Raw genomic sequence first — 18394 nt, forward strand, 5'->3', positions numbered from 1 at the left:
TAGTGAAAATAAATGAGGAAATTAAAAAGTGATGGGTGTAATGCTTGAATAAATCCCACCCCCTTGCAATTAGTCTGGTCACAACCCAGTCCATCTGTTTTTGAACACCAAGCCACATGAGACAGGAACTAGTCATGTTGATTCTGCTTCAGTAGGAACAGTCCAGCACCAACCGACAGACTAGGTCAAGCAATCCACCACCAGTTTCAGACTACTTAGGCCTGTTTAGTGAGGTCATAGATTGAGTCATGTGGCACAGCGAGCACAGAACCCCACATCTGGTCATATCACACTTGGGGGTTCACACTGAGGAAAACACAAAGTGATGGGCGGAATGCTTTTGCTAATCTCAGCCACTGGTAAGTACTTGAGGTTGCATCCCTGTACATCTATTTTTCCCACATTAAACAAATGGTTGTTGATCATGCTTCCTTACAAACAGTCTAGCTAGAACTGCCAGGCCAGGATCTCTCTGCTCAGGAACACCAGCAACCCACATACTGGTGTGAGCAATGTTGGCCCTCGTCAGTGAGGTATAGCTCTAGTCCTGTGGCACAGTGAGCATGGATCCACAGCTCGGTATACCCATCCAACTTAAAGTGTCACACTAAGGAATAAACGTGGTAGGTGGTATACTTGAATCCAGGCCACTGGTATTTGGTCAGGGCCACATCCCAGCCAATGTAGCAAAATAAAATAGTAACAAGCAAGATTTCTATCATCACTTTGTGGCAGGAAAAGGAAGAAAGGAGGGAAGGTATCACTCATTTTACTGAAAAAAGAAGTTGATAAATAAGGTGAACATATCTTACAGAGCAGTTTATGCTCACTGACAGTCAATAACTCTTGCAAGTTACTAGTAACTAAACGTTTCAAAGTTTATTTATGGTATATTTGTATATAAAGAGAGAGGGAGTGCCCGTGAACTTGTATTAAAAGCGATAAGAAATGGTAAATGGGAGCCAGATTTGTATGAAATGGTACCTGTTTTACTATCCGCCAAGGTGCCGTGTTAGATGCAAATTGTGTTCTTTTGACAGAAGATGCAAAGACAAACACTGTGATGAAGGCATGGTTTGAAATATAAATCTGGGAGTCCTTTCATGGATTTTCTCATAGTTTTCAAAGTAATTATTAGAAGGCCCATCACTCACTGCCCCTCTGAAGGATAAAATAAAAAGGCACTTTTTTTTTTTTTGTGCACAAGCAGAAATGATTTCACCTTTAATTTTGGTCAACAAACCTCAGAACAAATGTAAAAATATCCTAGTGTTTGAATGTTATAAGTCAATGTGATGTTAACGTCCATATCTTACTTTCTCCATATTCGCAGTTTATGAACATATAGTTTGCAGTATAAAGCCCGTCTTTTTGCACCAGTCTGCCTTGGGTACATTTCAGAGTTATATAGGGCGAACTTGACCCGAATCGGGTATTAGAGTGCTTTACATAGCACCAGTTTCGTTACATGAGGATGCACATTTATTTTTTGTTAGGCATGGGGAGATTAAGTGATTTGCACAGAATCACAGGATGTTCAGCATCGTTGCCGAGACTCAAACCCAGTTCCCCAGATTCGAGGTCGACCGCCCTAGCCCTTAGGCCAACTCCTCTTCCCACTTTATAACACTGAAAGCCTTATTCATGTGTATGCTTTTTAAAAGAAAATATAAACTATCACAGAAAACTTGATATGTAATTTCCATGCAGTTTCTGGAATTATAGATTGCAGCAGCCTGCAAAAGAGTTTGAATAACACACATTTTTCCATTGTGGCCCAGTCCTTTATGATGGCACCAAACTTCTCCTCTGCTTGAAGTAAGCTGAGATTGTACAATTCAATCTAACCTATCTTATATTTGTTGCTTAGACGACCACATACTATGTACACAGCGGCAGCTCCTTCGCTAAGGTGAAGAGGTGTCACCCTACGGCTCTTTGACCCATGCAAAAAAGGAAAAATGCTAACACAATGTTATAATCGCTTTATTTTTCAGTGCAGACTCAGAGCCAGGTTAGGGTGGAGCAGGGCAGGGCTGTCAGAGCAGAGAGAGGAGGAACTATGTGCACCATAAAAGCATGTCAGTTTCTCCAGACATCTTGAACACACCTGGGTGGAGAACTGTCCCAGGTTCTCAGGACCTCAGGCACTGCCTCAGCAGCCAAACAGGCCGCTCAGATCAATCACAACGCTGCTGTCATGCTGGTGACAGCAGCATCGAGAGTGGCTTAGGGGAGTCTGGGAGCCTGTGTGCTTCTGTTCTGTGCTGCCAGGAAGAGAACAGGGCGGAAGAGAAACTGCGGCCATTCACAGTTCATCCTTCCGCCACATCCCACCATCGCCTTTCCGCAGCAGCCTCCACTGACATTACATACGACAAAGGACAACCATAGAGTGTCAAAACTGTAGGACAGCACATGAAATAATTTGGTTCATGTGGGCATTTTTTGGGTATTCTTACAGAATATTGAGTTTTAAATATCTTCCTAAAAGTATTGCAGACAGAATTTCGACTACCACAATATAGTGAAGGAAAGTATACATGGGTTAATATATATTAACTAGTCTTACTCAACTTGCATGTGCCTTGAAAATACATGTCTCTAAGGTATGTGGAGTGAAGGATAGTAAATCTATACCTACTTATATAGACTTAACTTCAAGATGCTGTGCTAGTCGATATTCTGGGCAATATATTGTAGTTAGAACATACTTGAAACATGATATTCTGACTTACAATGCATTGTTAAACAGACTGATCAATAAGACACTATTTTATGCTACGTCTTTATGGTGAGCTGCAGACAAGTAATTATAATTCTTTATTGACTTGACATGATAGGACATGCTTTCTGCTTGGGCTCGGAATGAAACACAGCATACTCTGCATGGTCTGTCAAACACAGACCGGGAGGTGTAAAGCATTATGTTACTGTGTCACGTGGATTCTGATATTGGCGCATAAAATTAATGTATTGATGTTCTGGAATAACCATCCTGTGGCATAGGGTTTGTTGCTCACTTCCTAGCCCAGGCCTGATATTGTAACCAAGAATCTTTGCCACCCCTGCCTGGGCAGGTTGGAGTTTGGAGTCCTTAATCTGTGTTTTTCCTATTGCCTCTCCTTCCTGGAGACAAATATCCTTCAGCTCGTTTTGCTTGAAACGCAGTTGCTTCAGCTCCTCCTGCATCTTCTCAGGTCCGATGGTCTCATAGATTCTTTTCCAAAAAGTCCTATTAAAATGTTGGTAAAGCTTCCAGTCTAGTGAGCACCACTCCTTTGCCCCTTCCTTGCTCTTATCGGTCAGATGCTGAATACTGTCTTTGCTTCTTGAGTTCAGCTTGAAATTGACCACATCCTCCATCTCCCAGCACAGCGTGTTCTTCAGGAGCACCATGGACTCATCAAAGTATTCTGCAATGAGCACCAACTGGAACCTCTGCTCGATCTCTCTCAGAACTGACTGCACATAAGGGTCAGTGTCCTCAGCATTGCTGTCATAACCAAAGTCATACCACATGGTGTTTTTTACAAGCATATGATAAGGCTCTGTGGGGTTGTAAAAGCTCCCAGGAGATGCTAGAAATTCATTGAGAGTCTTGGTCTTATTGAAAGACGGCAGAAACCGGAAATAGGAGTAGGAAGACTCCAACAAAGATATGGGATTCCGCAAGATGGACACGTACACAGTGTTGTTTGGCATCACTTTCTGAACCTGTATTGAGAAAGAATACAAACATGTTACAAATGGTTACTAGTTCATTTTTAAATGTTTTCTATTTACGTGCACATGCACAACTGAACGTTGTGGTGGTTTCAAGGGCACGGAAATTAAACTAAGCTTTTTCAGGCTAGCATAGTACTGCCTTATAAAAAGATATTCCCTAATATATGCTCATGGAAATTTGGATAGAGGGCATGGCACAGAAATGGGTCCAGTCCTACCTCCGGAATAGACAGCAAGCAGTGGCCCTTTCCCCTTTTTTTTCAAAATTTGGTACCATTCAGCATGGTGTCCCCCAAGGATCGGCAATTAGCCCAATCCTTTTTAATACCTATATGAGCCTGTTGATTCCAATCATAAAATCTTATAAAATCAATTTGGTGAACTATGCGGATGACACGCAACCTCATTCTGTCTCTAGAGGGAAATCAGTCAATACCACTCAATAGTTTTCATGAATGCATGCAAAAAACTGCTAGATGGCTCACGGATAATTCCCTGCAGTTCAACGGAGAAAAAACTGAAATCCTGTACGGCACGGCTAAGAAAGTCCCTCGTCCGCTCCCTACTAACTTTTGGCCTATTCCTTCAGATAATCCCACTACACCCTCCGAGGCAGTGCGTAACCTGGGGGTAGTTTTTGACGACAAGTTGAGTCTTGAAACCCACATAAACAAAACGGTGGATACATGCTTTTCCCTTATCAGAGCCCTGGGGAAAATACTCCCTATGCTACCAATGAAAGCCAGGGCAATTGTGGTGAGAAGCGTCATTCTGAGTTGACTGGAATACTGTAATGCTCTGATATTGGGTGCCCCTAACTCTCTGATCATGAAACTTCAAAGAATTCAGACGATAGCTGCAAAGTTAGCCCTAAAGAAACCGGGAAGATTTTCTGCCTCTTTGTCCCTTAAAGAGCTCCATTGGCTTCCAATCCCACAGAGAATACAGTTCAAATCACTCTGTATCGTTTTTAAGGCTCTGCGTTGACTGGGGCCGGCGCCTTTGCAGGAAAAATTTGTCTGTCACGCCCCTATAAGAATCCTCAGATCCTCTGCAGCCCATCTGGTTAGCACACCCAGAATTAAAACCACCAGGTTTGGTGGAAGAGCATTTAGCTGTACAGCCGCTCACTTATGGAACAAACTCCCGCCTAATCTTAGGCAAATAGAAGATTTTCCACATTTTAGGAAGAAGCTTAAAACCTGGCTCTTCCCAAGGGTGTAATGCAGAATAGCCTTCTCCATGGTAATATGTGCAAATAGGGGAGCTAATATAACCTTAGCGCCAGGATACCCGTGGGGTGACAGCGGGCTTTATAAGTCTGTATTACATTACATATTACATTACATATGGCGCACATGTAAGAATGAAAGCCACCAGCTAGCAGGGGCATAGCTTAGGGGCAGGGAGGGGGGTGAATGTCAAGTTTTCCTAACTAAAAATTAAGTGGGCTGCAGGGTGGAGGTGACTAAGGTTCGTAATGGACTGTTTCTATGAGGAACAGGGTGAGAACTGTTTGGAAATATGTGAGCCTCTGCCTAGAATGATACAGTGGGTGAAGAAAGAGTTGGCATGCTACTTGAAGTGGTTGCCACTGATTACACTATTTGAAAGCATTCAACCCATCACCTTTGGGGTATTTGTTTGCCAATAATATGTCTAGAAACCCGAGACCGGCACAGTTTTCCAAGCCTACAACCACCAATGTTTGTGAATTTCCAAAAGTAGTGTATTTGTAAACTTTCAAGGAGTGCTTCTAATGGTGCAGAATAACTACTTTTTGGTTAACCAGCCACTATAAACATTTCGCTCCAAACAATTAACATGTTAAAAGCTCTTAGCAAAATGGAAATGATGAGAAAAACTGAAACAGACATATCAAACCCAACTCAGGGACTGCAGACCCAACCCAGAATGCACTAGGGGGCTGTCACACTCCAAACACCCTCCTTAAGCCACACCCCTGACTTCCCCACACATGCACACACGCTCATACTCATCCATTCAAGAGCGCGCACACATACACCTACAATTCACAAGCACATACACACACAAACACACTTTTTCGCAGCACACATACAAATATATACATATTCTCACATACACACATGCACCAAACATTTTTTTTTTAAATTTACCAGGCCACAGCAGTGATCTTGGGTGGTGAAAGGGAAGCCTTGGTGGTTCCTGGAGGACTGGGCCTGCCACCTCCTTTCATTGGCTGCTTTTGTTATGGGTCAGACAATGAGAGGAGGCACCAGACCCTTACTCATCACAGAGTAGGATGGGGTCAGCGAGACTACTGATCCCACCCCACTCTGTGATGAGGCATCACTGATGGACAGTCGGCCCTGGGCACTTCAGGGCTTAAAACTAAAGTGGTCAGTTAAGAGTATATCTGTGATGTGCCCCAACATCATGACGGGAGGCCCTCCAACCTCTTTGCTGGACTGAGGAAGTCACACCCATAGGGATGTGAAATTTTCAGGACAGCAAGGTTTAGCTTGGGCAGCCAGATATTGTATCATTGCATAGACATATATTTATTTAAAGTAATAGTTTATAAACAGAAACATTTATGGCTAACACCCCCTCGACAACAATGTCATTAGTAAACTATGATTCAAGTCAGTAGACATGTAAACCCTAAACGTTGCCAAGATTCGTCTTATAGATGGAGCAACAGTATAGACCATTAAATGAAACTTAAGAGATTCTTGTACAGCACATATCCTGAACCCAAGTGTATAAAAGTGCTCTCATATGTAATAATAAACAAAAAGGATGCTCTGTGAAATAAAAAGCTTGCCTAGAATAACACAATTTGGACAAGCAGAGAAGCCGGTACTGATTCCAGTTTATCTGGTTACACATTTTGGAATTCAGCCACCAGGTGATTTGTTCTGGTGCTCTCTGTCTCTCTCTCTCTCTCCCCTGTTTTACCTCAAAGTTCACAGTTTTGTCTTTTATTCTTTGTGCATGATAAGAAAACTTTACACTGACGTATAAAAACACGACTTGAGACATTTATATGGGGGTATCACTCTTCATACAGCTCCCCGTGGAGATATGCCCCTGCCAGTTAGCTGCATTAGCTGCGGCACCACCACCATTATTCATTTGTCCCTAATGTTGAACTGCATTTTTTATTTTTGAACCGGTTTGAGGAGCTCCTAATACTAAGGTACCCCAAAAGTACATTTTTTACTGTTTTCTTCAGACCCTATACAGGATCTGTGCGTTTACATAACATACACTGCGGGCTTGGTGTATAGAGTGATTCCAGCCGTGAGTCCCGTGCTCTCCATGCCACTGGAGGCAAGCTATCCTGGCTGATGAGGGGTGAAACCCCGAAACCGGTCCTGGGATGCTTGTTTCCAGTCCAGGGAGGACCTGGCCTGGCAGTTCGGGTTGGATTGTTCCCATGAGGCATAAGGTCAAGACTGATTTGGGGGCGTGGCTTGGCGTTCGGCAAGATGGCCGCACAGTAGTGTTGCTCTGCCGGCCGCCGAAACTATCCTTTCACAATCCTGCTCCTACCGGGCTTTTTCTCGCTGATATATTGCGTGGCGACGATCGCTGACGGCGGCAGTGACCCGGCGGTGGGCTTACTGGCGTCGGAACTCCTCTCGGATGTGGTGAGCGACTGGCGGAGTACTTTGGCTGCGACCGTCATGGCGGCCGTGATGTGGTGAAGACCCCCTGAGAGCTCCTGGCAGCAACCGCAGCTTCGGTGACAGTGATCTGGTATCCTGAGGAGCCGCGAGGACATCGGCGGCTGAACAGTAAGGCGCGTGGTGGTCTGCAGGCGAGAGCCGATGACACGGAGGAAACGGTGAGCACGGGCAGACACTGGGACGCGGGCGGCGCTCTGGGCTACGCAAGCGGCCGGCGTCGGCCTTTGATCGCGAGGGATGGGCTCCGCGTGCGGTGGGACCCATGCTACAGACTGCTGGGGCCAGAATGGTATTTGACGTGGGAGCGGACCCCGAAGCTCCTCATACCTGAGGGTCCCCCTTAGACTCAGAGTGCTGGCTGGCCTTAATCCTGCCTATGGGTGGCGGAGGAGACTGTTTGTCATCGATGCCATCGGCTGTGTGAGTCACGCGCTGGGAACACTTCCTGCAGGGGGGTTCTCTTGCCCCTTCTGTGCAATACCTGCACCCAAGTGTTGGATTCGGACTGAGGGATAGTGGGAGCACGGTCCCTATCTGCTGCGGAGGAGGAGAGCAAGGGACACCGCATTCTCTCTGTTGCAGGACATTGGAAATAGGGGGCACAGTGACATAGTTACTTGCCTTTGAGTTACGGGGGCGTTCCATTGTGCGGCGAGTGACAGCGGGGTGCAGGGCCGGCGCCGAAAACGCATTGCAACAACTATACGATACGAGGCCCTCCTTGGGTGTGGCACGTGTTCGACTCCCTCTGCACCCGGCAAAGGTGGTGGCGCTTCTCAGCTGGGCAGGGCTCTGTCTCCTTAGTGCATCATGGGCAAGCCTGATAGGACTCAATCTCGGCTAACGTTCGAGCTGCGTAAGGGTGGTAAATCTTCGCAGACTGCAGCCTCTGACTCGGAGTTGGAGTCGTCAGATCAGGCCCCCACAGCGCTGGAAAAGTCATTGTCTGCTATACAGGCCAGCCTTCAAGCCATTGACGGCAAGATTGAGGCCCTCAACGGCAGGATGGACCATTTCTCTGCGAAACTAGACAAACATGCGGCGCGGATTGGAGAGGTGGAGCAGCGCATATCAGATGCCGAAGATGGCCTTCAACAACTTGCTGCGAAAAACACGGACATCACGGAACTCCTGGCTGTCATAAAGGCGAAGAACGAGGACATTGAAGCGCTTGCGGCGCAATAACGTGCGTATTTTGGGCCTGCCAGAATCGACCAATGTGGGGCGCCTAGAGGACTATGTGGAGACTCTCCTACGGGACATTTGTGGCGCTGACAGTTTCTCAGCAATGTTTGCGGTGGAACGCGCGCATAGATCCCTGGCGGCGCACCCGCCACCTGGAGCCCCCCCAAGACCAATCATCACCAGGTTATTGAATTTTAGGGATAGAGACACCGTGCTGCGCATCACCCGCCAGAAGGGCACAATCACCTATCAGGGAAATGTGTTATCATTCTATCCGGATTTCACGGCTACAGTACAGGCGGCAGGTAAAGAGTTTCACGGCGTTAAGAAGCTGCTTATGAAAGACCAAGTTCCATGCGCCATGCTTTATCCAGCGCGACTGCGCATTGGCGAGACTGATCACGCCAAGATCTTCACGAACCCGACGAGGGCAATGGAATACGCCAGATCCCTCTGCCGCCGACGGGGTTCTCCAGCTCCCACATCGGACATTGGCGACTGAGTTGTAAGGAGCCTGGGGTTTTGATTGCTCTCTCCAAGGGCACATGTTTGCTTATTAACGTTCTATGTTGTATAACAGAGTTGAATAGCATGGCCGTGTTACGGCATGGGTGGACTGCACTGGGGCCACGTGGTGCCTCCAGGGGGGAAACCTCTGTCTCTGTTGTTTTATATCAAGTGTATGTGTTATTGTGCTTCACAGCTGGTTAGGAGTGAGTTGTTGCCTCATTCGCGGAGATGGGTGTGCTCCATATCTCCGAGGGGCTACGCCTCATGTGTCTCCTGTTTAAGATGTGGGTCGACGCGTCCGGTGTAGACCGGCGCGTATTCGCCCGCAGGATCGGCGGGATAGCTATTAGGTGGGAGACCATCATATCTTCTCAGTGGCCCCCTCCCTACTCGATCGGGGAGTGGACTTTGCCACTACGTCCCCCAATGGGTATACCCCACTTGATGCATGTCATCATCTTGGTTCTGTTAGGAGGGGTTATAATGATGGGAATTGTCCTTGGCAAATTGGGGTTGCTAAAGTGGGTAGGGGGAGGGGGTGTTGTTCTTCTTTATTTTTTAAGTTGTAGGTACAGTGGTCAGACTGTAAATTGAGAATGTGGTATTTATCATTATTGGTGCATCCTGATTGCAATTCTGCATTCGGAGAACTGGTTGACCTGCCTGTATAGATAATGGGGGAAAGGTATAACTGTATAACTTGGAATATTCACGGTTTAAACACCCCCAAAAAAATCAGACAGGTGTTAGCGCACTTAGATAGGCACGCTGTGCAGATTGCTCTTTTACAGGAGACACATTTGCGCAAGCAAGCAGAAGACAGGATAGCACACAGATGGGCATCTTTCCGATTGGCCTCTTCGTTCTCCCCTTATTCCAGGGGTGTGCTTCTCCTTATTAAAAAGGGACTATCATTTCAGCCGATACATACCTGTACAGACACTGAGGGTCGGTGGACCATGGTACAAGGCAAGTTGGGGATGGCATCAGTGACATTAGTAAACATGTATGGCCTTGTGGTGGATGATCCGACACCCTTTCTGCAAATGTTCAATGTTCTGCGTGAATGGCCTGAATCTTCAGTCCTATAGGGAGGTGACCTAAATACCCATCTTAATCCACAAGTGGATAAGTCCAACCCTTCAGGTGCACGCACGATTAAGGTTAGCCAGTGTATAAGGGATGCCATGGTGGAAATGGGGTTGATTGACGTTTGGCGCTTACATAACGAGGGGACATTGGAAGGCACACATGTCACACCTGCGTTTAATAGTTGGCCTAGACTAGACTATTGGCTGCTGAACAACGAGGCTAATAGGTGGGTGGAGGGAGTCCATACGATCCCACGTACATTATCTGACCATAATCCTGTTATCCTTACCATCTGCATTCCCATAAATCCACATCGCCCTTATACATGGCGGTTTAGGGCGGAAGCATTACTTGATCCGATATATAACGATGCCATCAGAACAGCTATTGTACAATAGTGCCAAGTGAATGTGGACTCAGTGGATAGTCAGGCCATGCTGTGGGAAGCATTTAAAGTGACTATAAGGGGGGTATGCATAGGTACCACAGCGGGGATCCTAAAGGACATTCGTGGTCAGTTAACCAAAATGGAACGAGCTTTGGAGGAGCTTGAGAGACAATATTCGCAATCGCCATCCTCAGACACGCTGGCGCGCATAATTGACCACATTATTGACATTCACGGCACGGCGCACTACACACCACATGCAATAATGGATCAATTTCAGCAGTTTTATTAATCTATGAATGCCACACGCGGTGGGATGGATGCTGAAGCTATGGACGAATACCTAACAGATACGGCCTGTGCGTGGCTCTCGGACGTCCATAGAGAATACTTGAGCCAGCCCATTGATGAAACTGACGTGAGGGAGGCTATTCTTTCTCTCCCTAATAATAAGGCTCCTGGGCCAGAGGGCCTTACGGCAATGTTCTACAAAGCTTACGCAGATCTCTTGGTCCCCTACCTACTGGATATGTACGCGGAAGCCCATGAGACTGGGACACTTCCTCCGTCCCTACGACAGGCCTTGATCATTACTCTCCTGAAAAAAGACAAATTGCCTACACGTTGTGACTCTTATCGCCCTCTTTCGTTAATAAACCTTGATGCCAAAATATTGGCGAAGATCTTAGCCGCAAAAATCCAGCCTTTGATGCCTCTTCTGGTTCTCCCGGACCAATCTAGGTTTATTCTAGAGCGCTCCACTTCCCATAATTTGCGTATATTTTTGCTATGTTCCACGTTCTTAACCCCAATTTATCTGCTGCTGCGGTCATGCTAGATGCCGCTAAGGCATTTGACTCCATAGAATGGAAGTATATGTTCCACATATTGCACAGAATGGGATTTCCCTTTATTTTGACACGCTGGATACAGGTTTTATATACGGACGCTTCAGCGAGAGTGCGAGTGGGTGGACTTACGTCAGAACCCTTTAGTATTGAACGCGGTACCAGACAGGGCTGTCCCCTGTCCCCCCTCCTTTTTGCTCTCGTTCTGGAACCTTTGGTTTGTAAAATCCGGCAATGTCATAGAGCGGCTGCTCTTAATTTTAATCGCCGTCTGGTAGGGATCTCCATGTACGCGGACGATATGGTCCTGTTCGTCCGTGACCCTCAGATTCATCTATCTCCGATCATACGGGAATATATTAAATTTGGTCTGTTTTCTGGACTCCAGATTAACTGGGAAAAATCGGTCATTATTCCGCTAACGCGGATTACGTCTCCGCCCCAGTTAGAATACCCATTACTATGGTCTGAAGATCCAGTTAAATATCTGGGCGTTTGGGTGCACCGCGATCCCGATATTGTGATCAAAGAGAACTACGGCCAAGCATACAACATTTTGGTGCAACAAGTGGATAGATGGTCCCACCTTCCATTATCCCTGGCGGATCGAATTGCAGTAAATAAAACGGTCATACTACCTAGGTTTCTGTACCTGTTTTGTAACATTCCAATAAAGCTGACCAAGCACTTTTTCAAAACAGTGCAAACTCAATTATTGCGATTAGTATGGGGGGATAAGCAGCCTAGAATTAGTTGGCTCACATTAACGCTTGCATATGACAAAGGTGGTTTTGCTGCTCCTGATTTGTATGTCTACTACCTCTGCGCACTGGCCCAATATGCTCATTTTTGGTTTAGGTCTCATGACGGGGATGCCTACCCGGTATCTCTGCTAAGCATCCTCACACACACACACACACACTTAGGCAGACGCCCAGAGCACAGATTAACACGATTGATACCACGGTTGCGGCTTGGCAGGCGATTGGCAAGCGTGCGCATAAACTACCTTTATATGCTCTTGCGTTACCGCTCGCTGGACACGCGGCTTTGTCGGTTACTTAGGAAAGAGGGCCCATAACTGAGTTGAAGGAAGCCGGCATAACGCATATGAGCGATCTTTATCCGAGGGGTAGATATCTCGTGGATGAGGACCTCTAGTACATATAAAACCCCACTCTGCTCTTTCGGTACACCTGCTACCGATTGAAGCGCGCGGTACAGGAACCTTATGCTGAGTTCCCCGTGGAGCCAGATAAACTTAAGTCGCTTCAGTTGTTACTGGTAGCCCCAACCAAGAAAAACCTAATTACTAAGTTATACAAAGCAGTACAGGATGAAACGGTTCGTAGACCAGACAAAAGCTTGGAGAGATGGAATGCCATAGTGACTCCCCCGATTAATGTAAAAGAGTGGGAACAGATTTGCATGCTAACGGGTCGCCTGACCCCGAATGGGAATTTGAGAATTATTCATTTTAAATTCCTTCATCAGATGTACCATACTCCTGTTAAGCTACGTAAAATGGGACTTCGGGACACTGATCAGTGCCGCCGATGTGGGCGGGACGGTGCTGATTTCCTCCATCTTGCATGGCAGTGTGCTCCAGTGTTCCACTACTGGGAGAATGTTATCACACGCATACATACTATGACATGTCAAATGTTACAGTGCACGCCTTTGGTATGCCTTCTTGGACATGTCCCTCACCTGAAGGCCGTCATGGGGAGGTTTGTGCGAGTGGCCCCCTTGCTTGCCAAGAGGCGAGTGCTGTTCACGTGGGAAAGCAAAATGGCTACGAAAGTTGATGACTGGGTTAAGGATTTGGTGTACTGCCGTGAGCAGTTGGACCTTTATGCTGAGGAGTTGCCAACGACATCTAGACCCAGGGACATTTGGGCCCCGTTGAGAGACTATTTGCTAGCCCAGTCTGATAATGATCCTATGTGATGTTGTATGGTATGATAAAATATGATTGATGTACCTCACTAACACCCGAAATGGACAAGTCTCCAGCATGTAAAGAATAAACCAGATGCACATGTAACATATTCTGACCATGAAAATGTACCGGATATGGATTATTGATTTTGTTTTCTTTTCCTGTTTTATTTGTATTTCTTTTTTTTTTTTCTCTGTTTCTGCTATTTTGGTGTTTATTATGCACCGTGCTGTTTGGTATATATATGCGCTGTAAAAGATGCAAAAACTTTAATTAAAAAATTTTTTTTTAAAAAAAGGTCAAGACTGATTTGAATATGGCTGGGTTCAAACTGGAATGGCATGGTGAGCAAAAAATCAATGGATTTAGGCCCAGAACGCTGTACTGAGGTGAAGTATGCCATTGTTCTGCATTCTGTCCATCAATTGTTCTTTTTCCATTTGTCACCCCAAGTGGGACGGGTATGTCCAGACGTGGGTCCCGTGCTCTCCATGCCACTGGAGTCAAGCTATCCTGGCTGATGAGGGGTGAAACCCCGAAACCGGTCTTACGATGCTTGTTTCCTTTCCAGGGAGTACCTGGCCTGGCAGTACGGGCTGGACTGTTCACATGAGGCACAGGGTCAAGACTGATTTGCATATGGCTGGGTTCAAACTGGAATGACATGGTGAGCAAAAACACGATGGATTTAGGCCCAGATCGCTGTACTGGGGTGAATGTTTGACATTGTTCTGTATTCTGTCCATCAATTGTTCTTTTTGCACTTGTCACCCTGAGTGGGACGGGTATGCCCAGGCGTGGGTCCTGTGCTCTCCATGCCACTGCAGTCAAGCTATCCTGGCTGATGAGGAGTGAAACCCCGAAACCGGTCCTAGGATGCTTGTGTCCAGTCCAGGATGGACCTGGTATGGCAGTTTGGGCTGGACTGTTCCCATGAGGCACAGGGTCAAGACTGATTTGCATATGGCTGGGTCCAACCTGGAATGGCATGGTGAGCAAAAAAAACAATGGATTTAGGCCCAGATCGCTGTACTGGGGTGAATGTATGACATTGTTCTTTATTCTGTCCATCAATTGTTCTTTTTGTAAAGGGCAAAATTGACACTTGCATCCCCGTGCTACTCATAACATGCATCATCCTTTAATACTATCGATAATGAGCATTGTTTTCAACCATCTCATCTAGCAGGGTCATAGAGGCCGAAGTCATAGGCTGGTTTACAACAGTTTTTTTTCCTGACAGATATTAGTTTTACTGGAGGCAATAATCTAGGTTGCACTCCCCTGTGACGTAATGTATACTAGGGCTCCAGCCTATCCACTGTAATGTAATCTGATTCATGGAGTCTCGTGGGGACCTTCTAGCCAAGGTATCACCAAACACCAATATACAGATCACGCATACTTACAGGCACCATCTTCAAAAGTCACCAACTACTGAAGTTCATTCATCTCGTTCAGGCAAACCTAGATGTCCTAATGCACAGTAGACCCACAACAAGCAATGTCCCTTTGCATTCGACATTTATTCAAGACACCTGGAATTACTGATAATGGTGGGGAGTCTTCTGAACCTGCTATGGCCAATCTGGCTGTGTAAATTGGCAACAATGATGTTACAAATACAACATGCATCTTTCCTTCTTTTAGGAGTCAGAATATTCCTTTTCGGAGCCATTTCCCAGAACTCCTGGTGCTAGATAAAATGACATCAAATTTGCATACAAGCCTCACAAGTCTCTCCAGCTTGAATAGTCCCATGTAATCAGGTCACAAAAATCTTATTCAGCTAGTCTGACTTTTGGTGGTGGTGGCTGAGGAACTGAAAGTTGGTTGTCTTTTTTCTACTTGGCACGTACAGCTTTAGATGGAAAACATATCCCATAGTGCCCTGGGCAGATAGCAAGGTCGGAAAGCTCACTCAACTCACCTTGAACTATTCAGATTTCCACGAGGACCTGGAATGAAGGAAACCACAGCCTGCCTCAAAGAGTTTGGAATAAGCCCACCGTCTTCGAAAACTTACCTCATGGAGGTTGAACTTTAAATGGTTGCACATGATGTTATAGTTGTGCCCTGATTTCTTTGTGAGGAATCCTTCTACGAACTTGGCCTGGAACTTCTGAGGATAGTGAAAGATACCTAGTTTTTTCACCGGAAGTGCTATGGAGAGATTGTGTTTCTCTGTGAACCGGTACATAATGTTCATGACAGTGCTGCTGGCCGTTTTGTGGGTTTTGAGGAACATCACATTTGTCACTGCATGGCACATCTTTGGACTTGCCTTGATTGGGTCCTGAGTAGGCACGATTCTGAATAACAAAGAGAGACTGCATGAATAAGTGGTTTGGATTTTCTGCACCATGATGCTTACACAGAAATTCAACTCTGAGTAACGAGAACATACAAAAATGTAAATAAGTATTTGCCAAGGAAATAAAGATGTATGGTACGTGGTTCATAACTTACTTATCCCAACACTTTCTAAAGATGTACAGTGCCGGCCACCGTGCACTGCACTAGGGAAGTTTTGACTCTCAATCTGAACAGTTGCAGAAAGTTTTAAAAAAGCTGGAGTGGTCATTGGTGTAGGAAGGGGAGGCTCCTTGTGAAAATAACTCAAGGCAATTAGAATAGACTTCCAATTCCAGAATCCACATCTGGAACTGAAGCTGAAGTAACGAGACATGAGTAATTCAAGGGGAAGTCGGACTCTTCTGCTCTCATCAGTATCAGACCTTCTGTCCTTATAATGCTTCTGCCAGTGTCCACTTTGTAGGTTCCTTTGAGGGCATAAAGCATTATTGACAATTTTTGTAAGGGTGCTGTCTCTGGGTACTCGTTAGAACAGCACACAATCTGATTTCTCTGGCAATATGACCCAACAGCAAATTGATCTATGTCTAAAGTATCTAAAAATGTAAATACGTCGTATTAAGGTAGGAAACAGGATCATCAGTGGTCTTCCCAAAATGTCTGAGACAGTTACGGGAATCACCCCATGAGAAATGTAATATATTTGTGGCTTAGTTAAGGACATATGGGAAAGATATAATTCTCAAGCCCCACATTCAGTTATTATCCAAATACTTGGAGGTATGGGGGGCCAATACACAAAGGCATCCATGAGTACGTGAAGTAGCACTCCTGTAGTATTAATTCACATATTCTTAAATATAAATGCCTTAGTGAATCAGCCACATTTTGTTTTTCAGAGTAGGTAGTTCAGCGGATGTGCAGAAAATACATGTTATGAACACGATCTTTCCTTCAATTATGATGTTACATTTAGATTCATATTTCTACAATCCCAAACTGTTTCACTCCTGTAACACATCAAGAAGCCTTATACCATATAATAGAATCGGATGGGCATAAACCTTCATTATGTATCATTTTTGCCAATCTCTAGCCTTTTGATTTAGGGTCTATTATCTTCTGACATTTCCTTAAAAAACGCTGAACAATTTGAAATATATAAATCTACCTAGTGTATTGTACTACAAGCCCCATAAAATTATATTGCTTAGAACTTTGAGTATATGACTGCCATGAAAGGGACCATAATCCCTTGAATCCCTGACTGGAGGAAGTGGGGACTGTGATCTAATCAGTGCCATAAAGCGCGCTTGGCCCACCAGCAACTCAGGAAGCACAACTGATGTGAAATGGACTGCTTGTCCCATCCTCAGTGAGGTATTAGTTCGGGTGTCAACTGGGCCAAGATGGACCCATCTGTGACCTTTAGAGTCCAGAAGAGGCTGGGCTGCATCTTTTTTTGCCTAGTCTAAGATGAGGAGGTCCTCATGGTTGAGCGAAAAAGGGATCACTGACAGAATATCAGGACCAAAAATATTGTGTAGGCAGAATATCATTTCAAATATGTCGAGGACCAAAATATCAAGAAGGTAAGTGAAAATAGGTAAGTATATATTTACTATTCCTTACTCTACATCTACATACCTTGAAGATATATATTGTCAAGGTACATAAGTGTGGAGTTATATGTAGTTAAACTTTACTTACTTATAGAAACCTACCTTCACAATTTTTTTATCCTTGATATTCATGACAAGATATTTTGTCCCACTATATTTTTGGCTCCAATATTCAGTCTAAACACTGCAAAGAAATGCCTCTTATCAATGTTATTAACAGCCAAAAGAGGGGCCTTAAAAGCCCCACTATAAATTTTTTTTTTACTTCTGTAGCGGGAACTTTGAATGAAGAAATAATCTCAGTGGAAGAAAAGTTAACACATGGACTAAGCGCTGCAGAAAGAGTGGTAGGTCCGTCGCGTAGAGGGACCACAAGCAGTTTGGATGTCAACCGATACCTCCCCAGCAAAAGTCTGACATTAACCCAAGCATCACACTATGGGCTATCCCCCGTTCATCAGGGCACTCCTAATTCCCCCCCAGAACCTTAGTTCCCTTATCAAAAAAGGAAAAGGAAAGATCCAGTGGCAAGTAAAAAGTTGAATTAATGCCAAAAGGGCTAATAAGGGGGCCAGGTTCAGTATCTCCCTACAGCGGTACAGGCTTGCCCGTTGGAATTATTTTTACCCACAATGCCCCCTCCCAACATTTATGAGAAATTGGATCAAACCAAAGCAATGAATAATTTAGACTCACTAAATCCCCCAATATATTACAAAATAGATTTGAGGTTCTTAGCACCTTTGAGTGTAATGGTTGACTGACGTCATACGTTAATGAGTTATCTGCTGAAGGCCTCGTAGCAATGGAGAAGGACTCTGTGCAATTAGGGACAACCTCTAAGTTACTGGGGAGAATTTGAATATAATTATTCTCCAGGAAACTTGAGAGGTTGTAAGTTCCTTCTGTTTTGGAAGGGTTTAAATCTTTTTTTCTCCTGCTAATCTGGTTGTCTCAGGTAGAGCAACTTCTCACGCTCGTCTCATTGGAACTGAATTGCAAATCCACATTGCTTGATACTGGGTGCCTTCACCTACTCGAAGTGAAGCTAGCTTTTGAAAACACAACGCTACCACTTTTGTTTA

At 45.2% G+C, this 18394-nt stretch overlaps 1 protein-coding gene across 10 annotated transcripts in view; it reads right to left on the reverse strand.

Annotated features, from left to right (window-relative positions):
- Positions 1-2788: 2788 nt before the first annotated feature.
- The window catches only part of LOC146785255 (galactose-3-O-sulfotransferase 2-like), a 306791-nt gene continuing 291185 nt past the window's right edge, over positions 2789-18394 (reverse strand). For all 10 annotated transcript variants that reach the window (XM_085634195.1, XM_085634192.1, XM_085634198.1 and 7 more), the window contains 2 exons: positions 15398-15683; positions 2789-3717 (listed from right to left, as the gene is read on the reverse strand). In XM_085634195.1, the coding sequence (XP_085490321.1) occupies positions 2926-3717; positions 15398-15683 (1078 nt within the window). In that variant the 3' untranslated portion in view covers positions 2789-2925. The remainder of the gene's footprint in view (positions 3718-15397; positions 15684-18394) is intronic.

Source organism: Triturus cristatus, chromosome 11 (assembly GCF_964204655.1).
Source record: "Triturus cristatus chromosome 11, aTriCri1.1, whole genome shotgun sequence".
Taxonomy (NCBI): domain Eukaryota; kingdom Metazoa; phylum Chordata; class Amphibia; order Caudata; family Salamandridae; genus Triturus; species Triturus cristatus.